At 36.5% G+C, this 15,762-nt stretch overlaps 2 protein-coding genes across 11 annotated transcripts in view; one reads left to right on the top strand and one right to left on the bottom strand.

The window, feature by feature from the left end:
* Window positions 1–7,229, top strand: part of LOC135126230 (sodium/potassium-transporting ATPase subunit alpha) — a 106,995-nt gene extending 99,766 nt beyond the window's left edge. For all 10 annotated transcript variants that reach the window (XM_064052111.1, XM_064052110.1, XM_064052114.1 and 7 more), the window contains 3 exons: window positions 765–939; window positions 992–1,224; window positions 6,095–7,229. In XM_064052111.1, the coding sequence (XP_063908181.1) occupies window positions 765–939; window positions 992–1,224; window positions 6,095–6,215 (529 nt within the window). In that variant the 3' untranslated portion in view covers window positions 6,216–7,229. The remainder of the gene's footprint in view (window positions 1–764; window positions 940–991; window positions 1,225–6,094) is intronic.
* A 3,553-nt stretch (window positions 7,230–10,782) lies between these two features.
* On the bottom strand, window positions 10,783–13,808 carry LOC135126226 (uncharacterized). The gene is made up of 12 exons (XM_064052102.1): window positions 13,566–13,808; window positions 13,303–13,512; window positions 13,073–13,231; window positions 12,899–13,020; window positions 12,496–12,841; window positions 12,248–12,449; window positions 12,118–12,192; window positions 11,856–12,062; window positions 11,666–11,801; window positions 11,465–11,618; window positions 11,091–11,414; window positions 10,783–11,026 (listed from the first exon to the last, which is right to left on the bottom strand). The coding sequence occupies exons 1-12, from the start codon at window positions 13,780–13,782 to the stop codon at window positions 10,848–10,850; spliced, it is 2,331 nt and encodes a 776-aa protein (XP_063908172.1). The 5' UTR covers window positions 13,783–13,808; the 3' UTR covers window positions 10,783–10,847.
* Between the last annotated feature and the right edge of the window lie 1,954 nt (window positions 13,809–15,762).

The following is a 15,762-nucleotide window of genomic DNA, read 5'->3' as shown; positions in this document are numbered from 1 at the left end:
GTATGCTTCTTTGGAATAGATCTATGGATTTCATAGATTTAAGTAGCGTAGTTAGCTTAGTTTTTGTTTTGTTTTTGTACAGAAGAGGTGAAATTTTGCCTAGACGGTACTAAGAGTTTCCGACCAGCTTGTTAAGTCATAGTTCCGACATTGTAGCACCAACTTGATTGAAATTAATTTCGTGCACTCGACAGTGCGTTTCGCTTTGTTTGGTTTGAGCGTTTAAAGGATTCACCTCGTAAGCAGTCGCAGTGAATCTTTTAAAAATACCTTTTGCCTTTTTCTCTTTTAATCTTTTATAATAATGAAACTTTCCAAACAGTTTTAGTCCGTTGTTTTACGATCAAGTAAGTAATTTTCGTTTTGATATTCAAAGAACCATACAGGGTCCCTCCACTAACCCACACTCCCGTATGAAGCAGAAGTAACGCTTACAGTACGATGGTGCACCGTTTTCTTATCATGTCACTTAAGTCAGTCAGTCGCAGTCAGTCAGTCTCACCCCAGCACATGATATAAAAGCGTTGTAACTCACTCGATGGTAATATGTATACTTAATGTACAGATTGCATGCGGTTTAATGTAATTGTGCTATAAATGTAACAGCATGAAACGTGGGATGTGCTTTCGTAAGTATGTGGGACTTGCCGTGGTTTTTTCGACCGAAAAACCACCCTTTCACACTGAGTGAGCGTTCGAAAAAATCCCGGCAAGGAGTCAAATATTCTGTCGACCCCCTTCTAACTCTCCCGTCCAACGCACAGGTTGATCTCGATGGCGTACGGCCAGATCGGCATGATCCAGGCCGCCGCCGGCTTCTTCGTCTACTTCGTCATCATGGCTGAGAACGGCTTCAGACCGACCGACCTCTTCGGCATCAGAAAGCAGTGGGATTCCAAGGCCGTCAACGATCTCAAGGACTCGTACGGACAAGAATGGGTGAGTGTGTCGAGCGCAGCGAGCGGGGTTGAGCTGACGCTTCGGTTTGCAGACATATCGAGACAGGAAGACGCTGGAGTACACGTGCCATACCGCTTTCTTCGTTTCCATCGTCGTCGTACAGTGGGCTGATTTGATCATCTGCAAGACTCGTCGCAACTCCATCGTCCACCAGGGCATGCGTAATTGGGCTCTCAATTTCGGGCTGGTGTTCGAGACCGCCCTCGCCGCCTTCCTCTCGTACACGCCGGGCATGGACAAGGGCTTGCGCATGTTCCCGCTCAAGTGAGTACAGTTACATATTGCTATATATATATAGTTTGTATACTCGTAAAATTTTGCGACCGCACTTCTAATTATGACCTCATGTTATGTTCTGACGAACATACGACAGCATAAGTTTAAAATTAAATGCGCAAACTATTATTTTTAGGACGCAAAAGATGAAATTTGTTTTGGAGTTTGGGTATCCATCGCTGGAAAAAAAAAATCAGGAGCTCTCACACATATCTTTTGAGCTCGGATTCTTGTTCAAGTGGTTCGAATTAGCCGAGAGAGCAGTTTTTAGACAGATCGGGAGATTTTTTTGACTTAATTTTTTCGAATTCTGAATTTTTTTATGAATAAGCAATCTCGCTTAAAAAGTTTAGATTCGTCTAAAAATCAGTCCTGGTACTAATTCGAACCTCCTGAAAAAGAATCCGGGCTCAAAAGATGTTTGGAGGACCTCTTGAATTTTTAAAATTTTTTTATGAGGACATTCCCCAAAAATGACATCGTCCGATGTATCCGTCTGTTGATTCTAAATGGGTATAGAGTGCGGCTTGAAAATCGAGAAGTACGACTGACAAACTTCAAAGAACCGAATGGTGAAAACCGAAATCCGATATCTCATCGGGTTCCGGAGTTACGGGTCGATAAAAGTGAAATTTGTTTTTTGAGTATGGGTGTCGATCGCTGAAAAATTAAAAAAAAAAAACAGAAAGTGTTACAGATATCTTTCGAGTTCGGATTCTTGTTCAAGTGGTTCGACTTAGTCGAGAGTTTTTAGACAGATCGGGAGATTTTTTTTGACTTAATTTTTTGTAATTTTGATTTTTTTGGGATTTAGAGCACATTTCGCTATCTCGCTTAAAAAGACTTAGATTCGTCTGAAAATTAGTCCTGGTACTAATTCGAACCTCGTGAAAAAGAATCCGAGCTCAGAAGATGTTTGGGGGACCTTTTGAATTTTTTTGATTTTTTTTATGAGGACATTTCCCAAAAATGACATCGTCCAATGTATCCGTCTGTTGATTCTAAATGGGTATAGAGTCCGGTTTGAAAATCAATCAGTACGACTAACAAACCTCAAAGAACCGAATGGTGAAAACCAAAATCCGATATCTCATCGCGTTCCGGAATTACGGGTCGTTAAAAGTGAAATTTATTTTTTGAGTATGGGTGTCGATCGCTGAAAAATTCAAAAAAAAATTCTGAAAGTGTCACAGATATCTTTTGAGTTCGGATTCTAGTTCAATTTGTTCGACTTGGTCGAGAGAGCAGTTTTTAGACAGATCGGGAGATTTTTTTTTGACTTAATTTTTTGGAATTTTGATTTTTTGAAAATTAGTCCTGGTACTAATTCGAACCTCGTGAAAAAGAATCCGGGCTCAAAAGATTTTTGAGGGACCTCTTGAATTTTTTTAATTTTTTTCATGATGACATTCCCCAAAAATGACATCGTCCGTTATATTTTGCTTACGATCGGGAAGTATTGTAATCGAGTACGTCTGCTGAGTCTTTACTTTTGCGTTTTCTCGACCTTTCAAAATCTCCGAAAGTACTAGGCTGATTGTTGTCAAACTTTGTATTTATATTAGGAATATCATTAAATTTGTCTAATCATCCCCACCAATAACGTGATGACGTCACTCCACAATTGTACATAGTAAACAGGTTTTAAATTGTATAAAATAACAAAGTTCTATAGGTATATACATGGTTTATGACTCCATGTTGAGTTTTTACCCGAAACATCCAGTTTTTGAAAAAAATTAAAATTATAAAACAACATTATGCAATGTAATTTTGAATCGCATGATAAATTTTTAATCAAAATATATTTACTTATCCCCTCCAAAAAATTGTTGACGTCAGCTCAAAATTTTGCCGAATAAATCCTATCTAAAATGTACAAAATATGATGAGTCTCTTCTTGTAATTTATCATTCCATTCATATTTATTGGATTTGCATATACAGGGTGACTCAAAAAGAAATAATGAATGCGTGAATTATTTTACTGATTTAATCAAGAAGTAAACCTTAGAGATCTTTTAAAGTCATCACAAGCATTGTCAATTTTTGATTAAAATGTATTTGCTCATCCCCCCTAAAAAAATTGATGACGTCACCTCAAAATTTTGACGAATAAATCCAATCTTAAATGTGCAAAATAAGATGAGTCTATACTTGTGATCCATCACTGATTAATATTTTTTAGATTTGCTTATACAGGTGTCCCAAAAAAATTACTGAATGCGTAAATTAATTTTATTGATTAAATCGAGAATTGCAAAACTGAATACTTTGAAATCTTGCAGATGTTTTGAAATTGTACATCTTTCGACCAACAAGAAACTTATTTAAAATGGTAAATTTTTAAGGCAATTGGATTTTGCAATTACGCTCCGCCCCTCGGTCTAACAACGAATGAAAAATTCATCACAATTGAGATAGGGTGGGTGGGCGGGGCTTATATTTTGCCTTATTTTCTTAATATACGTAGCCTTCTTTTCACAACAAGAAATTTAAAATCTGTTGATTCTTAATGGGTGGTTAAAAGTGAAATTTGTTTTTTGAGTATGGGTGTCGATCGCTGAAAAATTCAAAAAAAAAAAAAATCAGAAAGTATCACAGAAATCTTTTGAGTTCGGATTCTTGTTCAAGTGGTTCGAATTAGTCGAGAGAGCAGATCGGGAGATTTTTTTTTTTGAGTTAATTTTTTGGAATTTTGATTTTTCTAGAATTTAGAGCACATCTCGTTATCTCGCTTAAAAAGACTTAGATTGGTCTGAAAATTAGTCCTGGTACTAATTCGAACCTCCTGAAAAAGAATCCGGGCTCAAAAGATTTTTGAGGGACCTATTGAATTTTTTACTGTTTTTTTATGATGACGTTCTCTAAAAATGACATCGTCCAATGTATCCGTCTGTTGATTCTAAATGGGTATAGATTCCGGCTTGAAAATCAACCAGTACGACTGACAAACTTCAAAGAACCGAATGGTGAAAACCGAAATCCGGTATCTCATCCCGTTCCGGTTTTATCGGCTGCCAAACTGGCAATTGGTTTTTTGAGTGTGGGTTTCGATGGCTAAAAAATCAAAAAAAAAAAAAATCCGAAGATCCCGGAGGCAACTTCTGGGCCCGGATTGTTATTGTTTAATAGGTTCGAATTAATACAGAGGGCAATTATCAGACAGATCCGAAAAATTGTTTTTTATTTTTTATTCAATGTTTTCAAATTTTTTTGGATTTAGACCACGTCAAGCTATTTCGCTAAAACAGACTTATATTTGTCTGAAAATGACCCTTTTTACTAATTCGAACCTCCTGAAGACGAATCCGGGCGCAAAAGATATCTCGGGGATTTCCTGAATTTTTTTGGTATTTTTTAACGACACACATTTCCGAAAAATGACACCGTCTGATATATTTGTTTCTTGATTCTAAATGAGTGTATAATTCGGCTTGAAAATCAACCAATACGACTACAAGACTTCAAGAAATCGAGTGGTGAAAACCGGAATCCGGTATCTCATTCCGTTCCGGTGTTATCGGTTGTCAAACTGGAAATTTGTTTTTTGAGTGTGGATGTCGATCGCTAAAAAATAAACAAAAAAAAATCCGGGGATCCCGGAGACTACTTTTGGGCCCGGATTATTATTGTTTAATAGGTTCACTTAGTACAGAGAGCCACTTATCAGACAGATCCCGATTTTTTTTGTCTTAATATTTTCAATTTTTTTAGAATTCAGAGCAAATCAAGCTATTTCGGTAAAACAGGCTTATATTTGTCTGAAAACGAATCTTTTTACTAATTCGAACTTCCTGAAGACGAATCCGCGCTCAAAAGATGTCTCGGGGATTTCCTGAATTTTTTTGGTATTTTTTAACGACACACATTTCCGAAAAACGACACCGTCTGAGGTATTTGTTTGTCGATTATAAATGAGTGCATAATTCGGCTTGAAAATCAACCACTGTGACTAAAGGACTTCAAAAAATCAAATGGCGAAAACCGGAATCCGTTATCTCTTCCCGTTCCGGGGTTATCGGCTGTCAAACTGGCAATTTGTTTTTTGAGTGTGGGTGTCGATCGCTAAAAAGTCAAAAAAAAAACCGGAGATCCCGGAGAGAACTTCTGAACCCGGATTATTATTGTTTAATAGGTTCGAATTAATACCGAGAACAATTATCAGACAGATTCAGAAAATTGGTGTTTTTTTTTTATTTTTTTAATTAAATGTTTTCAAATTTTTTAATATTTAGACCACATCAAGCTATCTCGCTAAAACAGACTTATATTTGTCTGAAAATGACCCTTTTTACTAATTCGAACCTCCTGAAGACGAATCCGGGCTCAAAAGATGTCTCGGGGATTTCCTGAATTTTTTTGGTATTTTTTAACGACACACATTCCGGAAAACGACACCGTCTGATGTATTTGTTTGTTGTTTCTAAATGAGTAGATAATTCGGCTTGAAAATCAACTGTTGCAACTAAAAGACTTCAAGAAATCAAATGGCGAAAACCGGAATCCGTTATCTTTTCCCGTTCCGGGGTTGTCGGCTGTCAAACTGGCAATTTGTTTTTTGAGTGTGAGTGTCGATCGCTAAAAAATCAAAAAAAATCCGGGGATCACGGAGAGAACTTCTGGGGCCGGATTATTAATGTTTAATAGGTTCGAATTAATACAGAGAACAATTATCAGACAGGCGGAAGATTTTTTTGAACTTAATTTTTTCGAAAGTGTCTATTTTTTTTTTGTACTACTTTGAACGATTTGAAAAATAATTCGACTTCGAAAAGAGCGCTGTTGATAATCTCTTTGCAAGATTGAAAGATGAATTAGTCTATTTCTGGTAATTTTAAGTTTGTTATTGTTTTCAGGTTCGTGTGGTGGCTGCCCGCGATCCCGTTCATGCTGTCCATCTTCATCTACGACGAGACCCGAAGGTTCTACTTGCGTCGCAACCCCGGCGGATGGCTGGAACAGGAGACCTACTACTAAGCGCATCACTCCGTTTTGCGTACTGCCACCAGGTGGCACTGCGTCTGCTGCCGCAGGTCACAACAACAACAAATAACAACAAACAAAACAAAAAACAATTCACACTCATCTGTCGATCGGAAGGACTCCGTTTCACCCGCCGTGACGGCGTCGTTCCCATGTCGGTCGTTGTGTACAAAATCCTGTTGCTACTTCTAGTAAATTTGCTGCATGCTTACGCTGCAGTCCGTACATTTGTAATTTGAGAGCGATTGAGAGAGAGTGAGAGCGTGCGCGTGAACGAGGGCGAGAGAGCGCGAGCGAGAGGCCGCAGGGCTGCCGTTGGTTGGTAGGTTGGTTGGTTGGTTGGTCTGCGAGTCGAGCAGCAGTGTAGAGACGCAATAGTGTTTTCATACATTCCAAGTTGAAAACAGTTGCCTTAGTGATGTCGGACTGTGTGCGAGTGGGTGGGGGCGGAGCCTTGACGGACGGCGGTTGCTTGTTGCGCGGCCTTCGGGGCTCCGCCACTGAACGTCTTGAACGAGGTAGTATTATTTAGGCTTTCAACACTTAGGTTAGCTAGATTGTAACTGTGTTGTTATATCGTGTTAAGTGTCATACCAGTCGTGCTCAATACACATGACTACTAACTACTATCACGATTGTAAACGTTTGACATTCGTTTCGTTTGTTGTGTATATAGTTTACGTAACGGGCGGGTAGCAGTTACACTGTGTAGGCAGCACGAGTCCATAATATTGTTTCTAAATATTGTTACGTTAAACGTGCGGTTAGTTGTTCAACGTTGGAGCCACACTTCTGGAGGTCTGCTTCTGTAGAGCCCTATTTTCTTATACTCTCTGATGCGCGCTGCGTTGGTCTGAGACCAGCCGACCACGGTATTGTTATCTTATTGTAAATATTTTTAAGTGATCACTTAATTATTTTTCGCTTGTGTTCTTTTCACATTCATGTTTTAGTATGTAACGAAGCTGTATAAATTTGGGTTTTAATAAAATGGATGATAGTATTACACGATACTCTCTTATTCACTCGTTTTTCCCTATAGTGAGATCGAAAAAAATCTCGGAACAATCTCATGACTGTTAAATTGTGTTAGAACCAGTTAACGATTAAAATCCTAACATGAACTGTGAATTTACAAACAATAAAACAAATTTATACCACCTGTTGGCGTCGGTCGAAAATTCGCATATTTCCACTTGGAAAAATAGCAATAATTTGCTACGCTTGTTGAGCAAACTGTGGTGTGGTCACCGTTACGATTAATTTTGGTTAATTATATAAATAATATAACACTTTTCAGTGTAAACGAGGTTAGTTCGATGTAATTTTTAAAAAGACCTGACCTGACTCATTTCACAACCGAGATCTCTAAGTTTAAGCTCCGACCTTGTGAAAATCCGTCCTTTTGCTTATTAAAAAAAATTTCCAATTTTGTAACAAAAGATACTTGGTGGCGGTACTTATTTAATCTTAATTTTTTATAAATCTACATCCACAGTCAGAAATTTCGTTGTTGAAATTAAAATTCACGACATCGAAATTGATTATCAAAATGTCGATAAAAAGGTTTACAATCGATAAAAATTGGTCTAAAGAGTTTAGACAGTACTTCCCTCGCTGTCGGAAACTTGACGACTGCATGCCTATTGTGTTTTTTTTCCCATTACATTTTTGTAGTGGGAATTTAAAAAAAAATTGCGATGACGTCATCAACATTTTTGCAAGGACACGTATATCAGTTGGGATAGATGTAGTGTAATACTAAGAATAAAATTATTATATTCTCAAATTTTCGGGAAAATGAATTGGGTCGTTTTGAATATTGATTTGTAATAATCAATAAAATAACGAAACAATTTACTCACGTATACGTATCAGAGGCAACTGAAAATCGTGTATGTATAAACATTCTTAATTTAAGATGACAGGCGTAACAGCATACGTGAGAGTCAAACAGAGAAACTGTAAACAAAACGACCATCGGTTTTATTGCTTCGACTTCCGCTTATTATATAAAACATTGGGTTTTATTTTAATTCTTGACGGTGAAATTCACAATTAGTTGATTATAAACATGTCTATTTCACATTCGCGGAACCAAGTGAGCGCATAAAACAAATGCAGGTCTGTAATGTTAAAGTCGATGTAAATAAGCGTGCTACCCTTATGTTTCAACCGAGTTTTTCCTTTAACAAATTTTGTGTCTACCAAATTGGGTTGGTTGGGGTGTAATACTAATAATAAGTGTTGCCTTTAATTTAATCAATAAAATAAATTGACTTCATTAATTTTTTTGAACCACCTCTTAAGAAAATCTAAAAAATATGAATGGAATGATAAATCACAAGTACAAACTCATCATATTTTTTGCATTTTAGATAGGATTTATTCAGCACAATTTAAGGGTGACGTCATCAATTTTTTTAGGAGGGATAAACAAATACATTTTGAACAAAAGTTTACCATGCTTATAATAACTTTAAAATATTCCCAAAATTTCAAAGCATTCGGTTTTGTAATTCCTGATTAAATCGATAAAATAAATTCACGCCTTCATTAATTTTTTTCAGTCACCCTGCATATGCAAATCCAAAAATATGAATGGAATGATAAATCACAAGTACAGACTCATCATATTTTGTACATTTTAGATACGATTTATTCGGCAAACTTTTGAGCTGACGTCATCAGTTTTTTGTAGAAGATAACCAAATATATTTTGACTAAAAATTTATTATGCTCTTTATAACCTTAAAACATCTGCAAGATTTCAAAGCATTCGGTTTTGTGGTTCCTGATTAAATCAATAAAATAAATTTACGCATTCATTAATTTTTTTGAGTCACCCTGTATATGCAAATCGAAAAAATTTGAATGGAATGATAAATCACAAGAAGAGACTCACCATATTTTGTACATTTTAGATAGGATTTTTTCAGCAAAATTTTGTGGTGACGTCATTAATTTTTTAGGGGGGACGACCAAATACGTTTTGATCAAAAATTTACCATGCTTATGATAATTTTAAAATATCTTCAAGCTTTCGAAGCATTCGGTTTTGTAGTTCCTAGTAAATCAGTAAAATAAATTTACGCTTTCATTTATTTTCTTGAATCACCCTGTATATGCAAATCCAAAAAATATGAATGGAGTGATAGATCACAAGTACAGACTGATCATATTTTGTACATTTTAGATATGACTTATTCGGCAAATTTTCGAGCTGACGTCATCAATTTTTTGGAGGGGATAAGCAAATATATTTTGACTAAACATTTATTATGCTCTTTATGACCTTAAAACATCTGCAAGATTTCAGAGCATTCGGTTTTGTAGTTCCTGATTAATCAATAAAATATATTTACGCATTCATTAATTTTTTTGAGTCACCCTGTATATGCAAATCCAAAAAATATGAATGGAGTGATAAATTACAAGTACAGACTCATCATATTTTTACAGTTTGGATATGATTTATTCGGCAAACTTTCGAGTTGACGTCATAAATTTTTTGGAGGGGATAAGCAAATATATTTTGACTAAACATTTATTATGCTCTTTATAACCTTAAAACATCTGCAAGATTTCAAAGCATTCGGTTTTGTAGTTCCTGATTAAATCAATAAAATATATTTACGCATTCATTAATTTTTTTGAGTCACCCTGTATATGCAAATCCAAAAAATATGAATGGAGTGATAGATCACAAGTACAGACTCATCATATTTTGTACATTTTACATATGATTTATTCCACAAACTTTTGAGCTGACGTCATCAAGTTTTTGGAGGGGATAAGCAAATATTTTTTGACTAAAGATTTATGATGCTCTTTATAGCCTTAAAACATCTGCAACATTTCAAAGCATTCTGGTTAGCAGATTAAAAATTAAATTTCAAAATGTTGTTTTATAATTTTGATTTTTTTTCCAAAAATCTGGACGTTTCGGGTGAAAAGTCGATTCAGAGTTGTAAACTACATGTGTAGGACTATGTTATTTTATACAATTGAAAACCCATTTACTATGTACAATTTTGAAGTGACGTCATCGCATTAGTGGTGGGGATGATTAGACAAATTTTGGTTAGCGTTTTACTATCTACATGATATTCTTAATATAAGTACAAAATTTCACAACAATCGGTCGAGTACTTTCGGAGATTATCTGTCTAATAAAAATCCGGGACGGCAGACGGACAGACGGACAGACGGACGGACAGACGAACGGACAGACGGACAGACGGACGGAAATGGGAGACCTATTTCTTCGTCTTCTTGGGGTCACGAAAGATCGAGAAAACGTAAAAGTGGAGAGTCGGCCGACGGACTCGATTTACAATACTTCCTTTGCTTACGCTCGGGAAGTAAAAAGTTGTTAAATTTAACTAAAATCATACCTGAACACGGCTTTTCTATGAAAAAATCACCTCAGAACACAACACAGACATCATTTTGAACAAGCTTAATTTTGAAGTTTGCCCGGTCTGTCAAATGTGTTGCCAACCAAAAATAAACAAAATTAAGACTAATTCATTTACACTCGAGAAATAATAATGCACAAATTATATTGAATTTCTTTTAACAAAGTATGAGATTAGCAATAAATTACGCTTTAAAAAATGATATTCAATCGGTGACTATTGTTGTCTGCTCCGTTAGATTGACCACTGGTATCCAGCCCGCCTCCGTGCAAGACTTACAACAGAATTTCGCGTAATTTTGGCGCGCACAGTGATTGCTCAGTACGATGACACGACAATCGGGAAATAACGGGTTATCCTGGCAGTCGGGTTGGGCGTCGGTTCCTAGAAAAAACAAAATCGTGGTCAAAATTTAACAAAACTGGCAATTGTAGTGGTTTAACTAGACCTTTCGGATTCGTGTCGTGATTGGTTTGTCTAGCCTCCACGGTGACCGACCAACTGGCAGATTTACCCACACCGTTGTAAGCTTGACAAGTATACACCCCAAGATTTGATGATGTTACGGATGCTATGTGAAGAGAATGGTCTTTGCGTGTTTCGAACTGACTAGATTTTATAGGAATAAGAGTGTCATTTTTCCACCAGGTTACAGCAGGGAGAGGATAGCCCACGACTAAACAGTTGAGGGTTAATGAAGAGTTTAGCGACACCACAACTTTTGCTTGACTCTCTGATTCCAGTATAGTTGCAGGCCAGTGAGGACCGTCTACTTAATTAAATTAAATTAGACCAAATTTTTATGTTCGGAGCAAGACTTACCAATAACGACCAAGTTTATTCGTTTCATTGTAGCTTCACCTGTAGTGTTGTCGGTGGTACATAGATACACTCCTGCGTCAGACTTTTGAAGCATAATTATATGAAGTGATTGGTCCAGCTTAATCCTGTACTTAGCACCTTGAGTACCATCGATCTAATAAATAACATTAACATTCTTGTTGCACCTTCAGCGTTCATTACCAGTGTGTTATCTTTAGTCCAAGTTATCTTTGGTGTTGGGTTGCCGGTAGTAGCACACTCTAAAGTGACGTGGTCACCAAAAAGACCGTGAACTTCTTGTTCAGTAGCTACCAAGTCCTGTGTTTTGGGTGTTGCACTTGCTGTGAAAAATACAAATCTGAAGATAAATGTTCTGAGTTAGAATGAATACATGCCTAAACACTCGCCAACATTGGATGACCAGAATTCGTTCTCGCAAAACAGGCTACCGTGGCCACTCAGAGTATAATTCGGCTTACACTCTATTTTCAAAACAGTGCCTGGTACCACCAATGTTCCTGGCATAAAGTGATTGGAAGGTGCACCAAAGATGGACCAGTTGCCAAACGTGGGATGATCGGGTAATATACAACCACTTCTGAAGTCATAGATACGTTGAGTTATTTTTATCGTAATATCGGTCTACATTTTACCTTGCAGAAGTTATTGATACGTTTGTAGAAGCAGTGAAACAATCATCGTCAGTGCAATACACATGGTGTTCGGAGCTGCAATATCGTCAAACCCAATCATGCAATCGCTCCAAATTCAAAAAGTACTTACGGCGCAAATCTGGCTTCTACGTCGATTAAAAAGTCTTCAATGTAATACGAAAATCTGGTGTACAACCCATATTGTTGACTATCACATCCACCAACAGCTGTAGACGATTGTGGCGCAATACTGACGACGGCTATGATGTAGTATCTACCACCGTGCTTGGTCACCAGACCTCCGCCGCTATCGCCCTTGCACACAGATTTGCCTGAAAATCGTTCCTACTAACTTTCCAAATATTTTTAAACAATTACCAGATTCTAAGAAACCGGCACATAGTTTATCGTCGGTCAGATACTCTAGATCATCTTCAGACAATCTGCGTTCACACTCATCTTTACTTATAAGTGGAACTTTCAACAATTTAAGAACGTCTGAAGGGTTATTATTTTCGGAAGTAAAGCCCCAACCGCTCGCGTAAGTTTGGTTCACTCTGGTGACATTTTCTAGTGACTGATGAAATTTTTTTTCCCAAACTACACAAACTGATTGAACGTTAAGCGAAAGCACGAATGTTGTATTTGCAACTATTATTGCGATGTCTCCAAAGTAATGTTGAATGTACCCTTTGTATTGTCTAGAAACGTACATTTCTTGTATCTGAAACACAAAAAGCTGCTTAATGTTAATTTTGCGGTAAATAGCTGGTTACAGTACTGAAGAAAATTGAGCTGCGTTGTCCCTCGAATCGTTGTAGCTGCGATAAGACTTGCCAACAGCCACTATGTAGTTTTCTTTCGGTTGTAGTTGACCTTTGTCGTTTGTCACGCAGTGTGCAGCTATAATTGATCAGTTTGGAAACAGATAATCAAACTGTGAAGAGGTTATCACCTGTCAAGATTGTCTTTTGACTCAGTAGTGTTCCTCCACAGATTAATACTTTGGTTCTTTTAAAATATAAGGCCGTCTGCCAAGGGTATTCAAGTGACGTTGTGTTGAAACCTCCCACAATTAAAGTAGGATCCTTTGTAATGCCTTTTTTACCGCACACTGAAAAGAGAGACAGTTTTCCGTTCGTGCAAATAAAATAGTACTCATTTAAAAATTCGGTGAACCATTACCTGGTACGCATTCTGGAATACCACCACTCCACTGTCCCCTGGAACATATTCTTACTGGAAACTTGTTCAGCCCTTGGATTTCATAAAACGGGGAACATTGGAAATGTGCTCTCGTTCCTTTAACCACGTCCAAACAAGTTGCTAAAGTTTCCCCTTTGTAGGTACAACTAACTGTCGTAATAGTGGTGGTACGTAATGAAGGACAAGTACCTGTGGTAGTACCTTGGTAATAATTAATTTTCAATCAGAAGTACCATAATTACGTAAACATTGACCCACTTCGGGTCTCCATTGGCCCCGAATGCAAGCAGTGATCGCACCACCATTTAATTTGTAACCGTAGTAACAACTGATTTCAAGAATGGTACCCACAGGCACGGCATCGCCCACAGATGGGGCAAGATTTGTTTGAAACACAGTCCATCCACCAAATCTTGGATGAGGCGGCAGTGTACAGCTGAAAGTGTCAAGCAAATGCATCAAAAACAAGATCAAAGAGATTTAATAATTACTATATTTATACTAATTTGGGGTGTGCTGGCGTCTTTAATCGCATTTATATTTTTAACTAAAATATGAATATACCACAGACCAGTGAGATCAAGTTGTACAATCACCTGGTCGTAAAAAACTCCCCCCTTGACTAACTACCGTTAGGAATATTATAGTACATCCTTCAACAAAACAACAAAATCGCGAAGGTCAGAGTTCACTCTGATAAGTGATAAACAACTATTTTTAAACACTCTGTATTTGTATGGTCAACGGCGGGGGAGTTTTTAGTTATTTTTAGTAACTCACACAAATTACACAGGAGTATTACATCCGTCAAAATTTTAATTTTTGTTTGCGTCAAAAATGATCGTATTACATACATTTGGAATAGTTCAAGACTTGGCGATAACTAATCCTCCTCTTAATGAACACGCTTCTTTTGGATTTGATACAACGTAATTTCCAAGAATATAATAAATTGTTATCAGCCAACATACAAAACAACGCAATCGGCAAGAATCGTAGTTGGAAAAATCATTTCGACATTTTTAAATGTAGGGATTTTGTTTAATTTCTAACGCAAAAGAAGTTGCTACAGTCGTAACTTAAAAACAACGCCCTTTTTCCTTAACTGACACTTTGTGAATTATTTAACCATAGTTTAAGCATCAAGACAAACACATCATCAGTGAAAAATTTATATTAAAATTTTCAATTTTACAATGTAATGAACACATTTTGACATTAAAAAATTGGTCTAAAGAGTTTAGACAGTACTTCCCTCGCTGTCGGAAACTTGACGACTGCATGCCTATTGTGTTTTTTTTCTCATTACATTTTTGTAGTGGGAATTTAAAAAAAAATTGCGATGACGTCATCAACATTTTTGCAAGGACACGTATATCAGTTGAGATAGATGTAGTGTAATACTAAGAATAAAATTATTGTATTCCCAAATTTTCGGGAAAATGAATTGGGTCGTTTTGAATATTGATTTGTTATAATCAATAAAATAACGAAACAATTTACTCACGTATACGGCGCCGGCGTGTAATATGAGAGGGAACTGAAAATCGTGTATCTATAAGCATTCTTAATTTAAGATGACAAGCGTAACAGCCCCAAGCAGCAGACTGTAGTCTAATTCACGTCAATTTTTGGTCATAACTCGTCGGCGACGTCATTCGCCCAAAAAATCACGTGATAATGACGAGATTTTTATGACTTACTTCTGACGTCAATTAATGACGTCAAAAGGCCGTCCTTTCTTGGTCATTTTTTTATAGATTATATGATCAATTAGATGTGGATCGTCGTATTCTTTAAAAAGTGGCCTTCATAATGCTTAATTATTATCTTTAGAGCAAAAAAACAACAACGGCTTTATTAGAAATACACCAAAGAGAAGTTTTTTCATCTAATAATTTCTAACCAAATAATTATTTCTGAAAACTTGTTTATACTCTGGAAGTGTTATTTTGTAAGTACCTGCTTGGCAAATTATAAATAGAACATCCGGGGTTGAGCGTATAATAGTGAAAAGAGCCCACGATACAAACAAAGTCATAAAAAATTGTTTGTCCATTGTCCCTAAAACGGGACAAGGTTTTGAAGAATTCCTTCGTCGAATTTTGATTTTATAAAGACGTTTATAAAGTGATGATGGTTACCAAAAAAATTAGAGAGTGATTTAATATTTAGTTTTATTAAATTTATTTCATCTAATGAAAAAATAATGCTCAACTTCCGTATTTACCATACAATACATCAGATGTTTGAGGCGTGCATTCGGACTTTTCCTTTTCCAGTTGTGTGAAAATTTATGTCATTCAGTGTGAGTTGTACTTATTTATACTAGGTAAGTTAATATCTAATAAAGTAATCATTTTAATTTTTACGTGTTTCTGTTATTTTTGATAACTGTACGTAGATAACAAAAGCAGTTTTTTCAGATAAGCTGGAAAG

The sequence above is a fragment of the Zophobas morio genome, unplaced genomic scaffold (assembly GCF_036711695.1).
Source record: "Zophobas morio isolate AGI-343-1 ecotype UQ-CSIRO unplaced genomic scaffold, CSIRO_AGI_Zmor_V1 ptg000010l, whole genome shotgun sequence".
NCBI classification, from domain to species: Eukaryota; Metazoa; Arthropoda; class Insecta; order Coleoptera; family Tenebrionidae; genus Zophobas; species Zophobas morio.
This window is presented reverse-complemented; position numbering and strand designations above follow the sequence as displayed.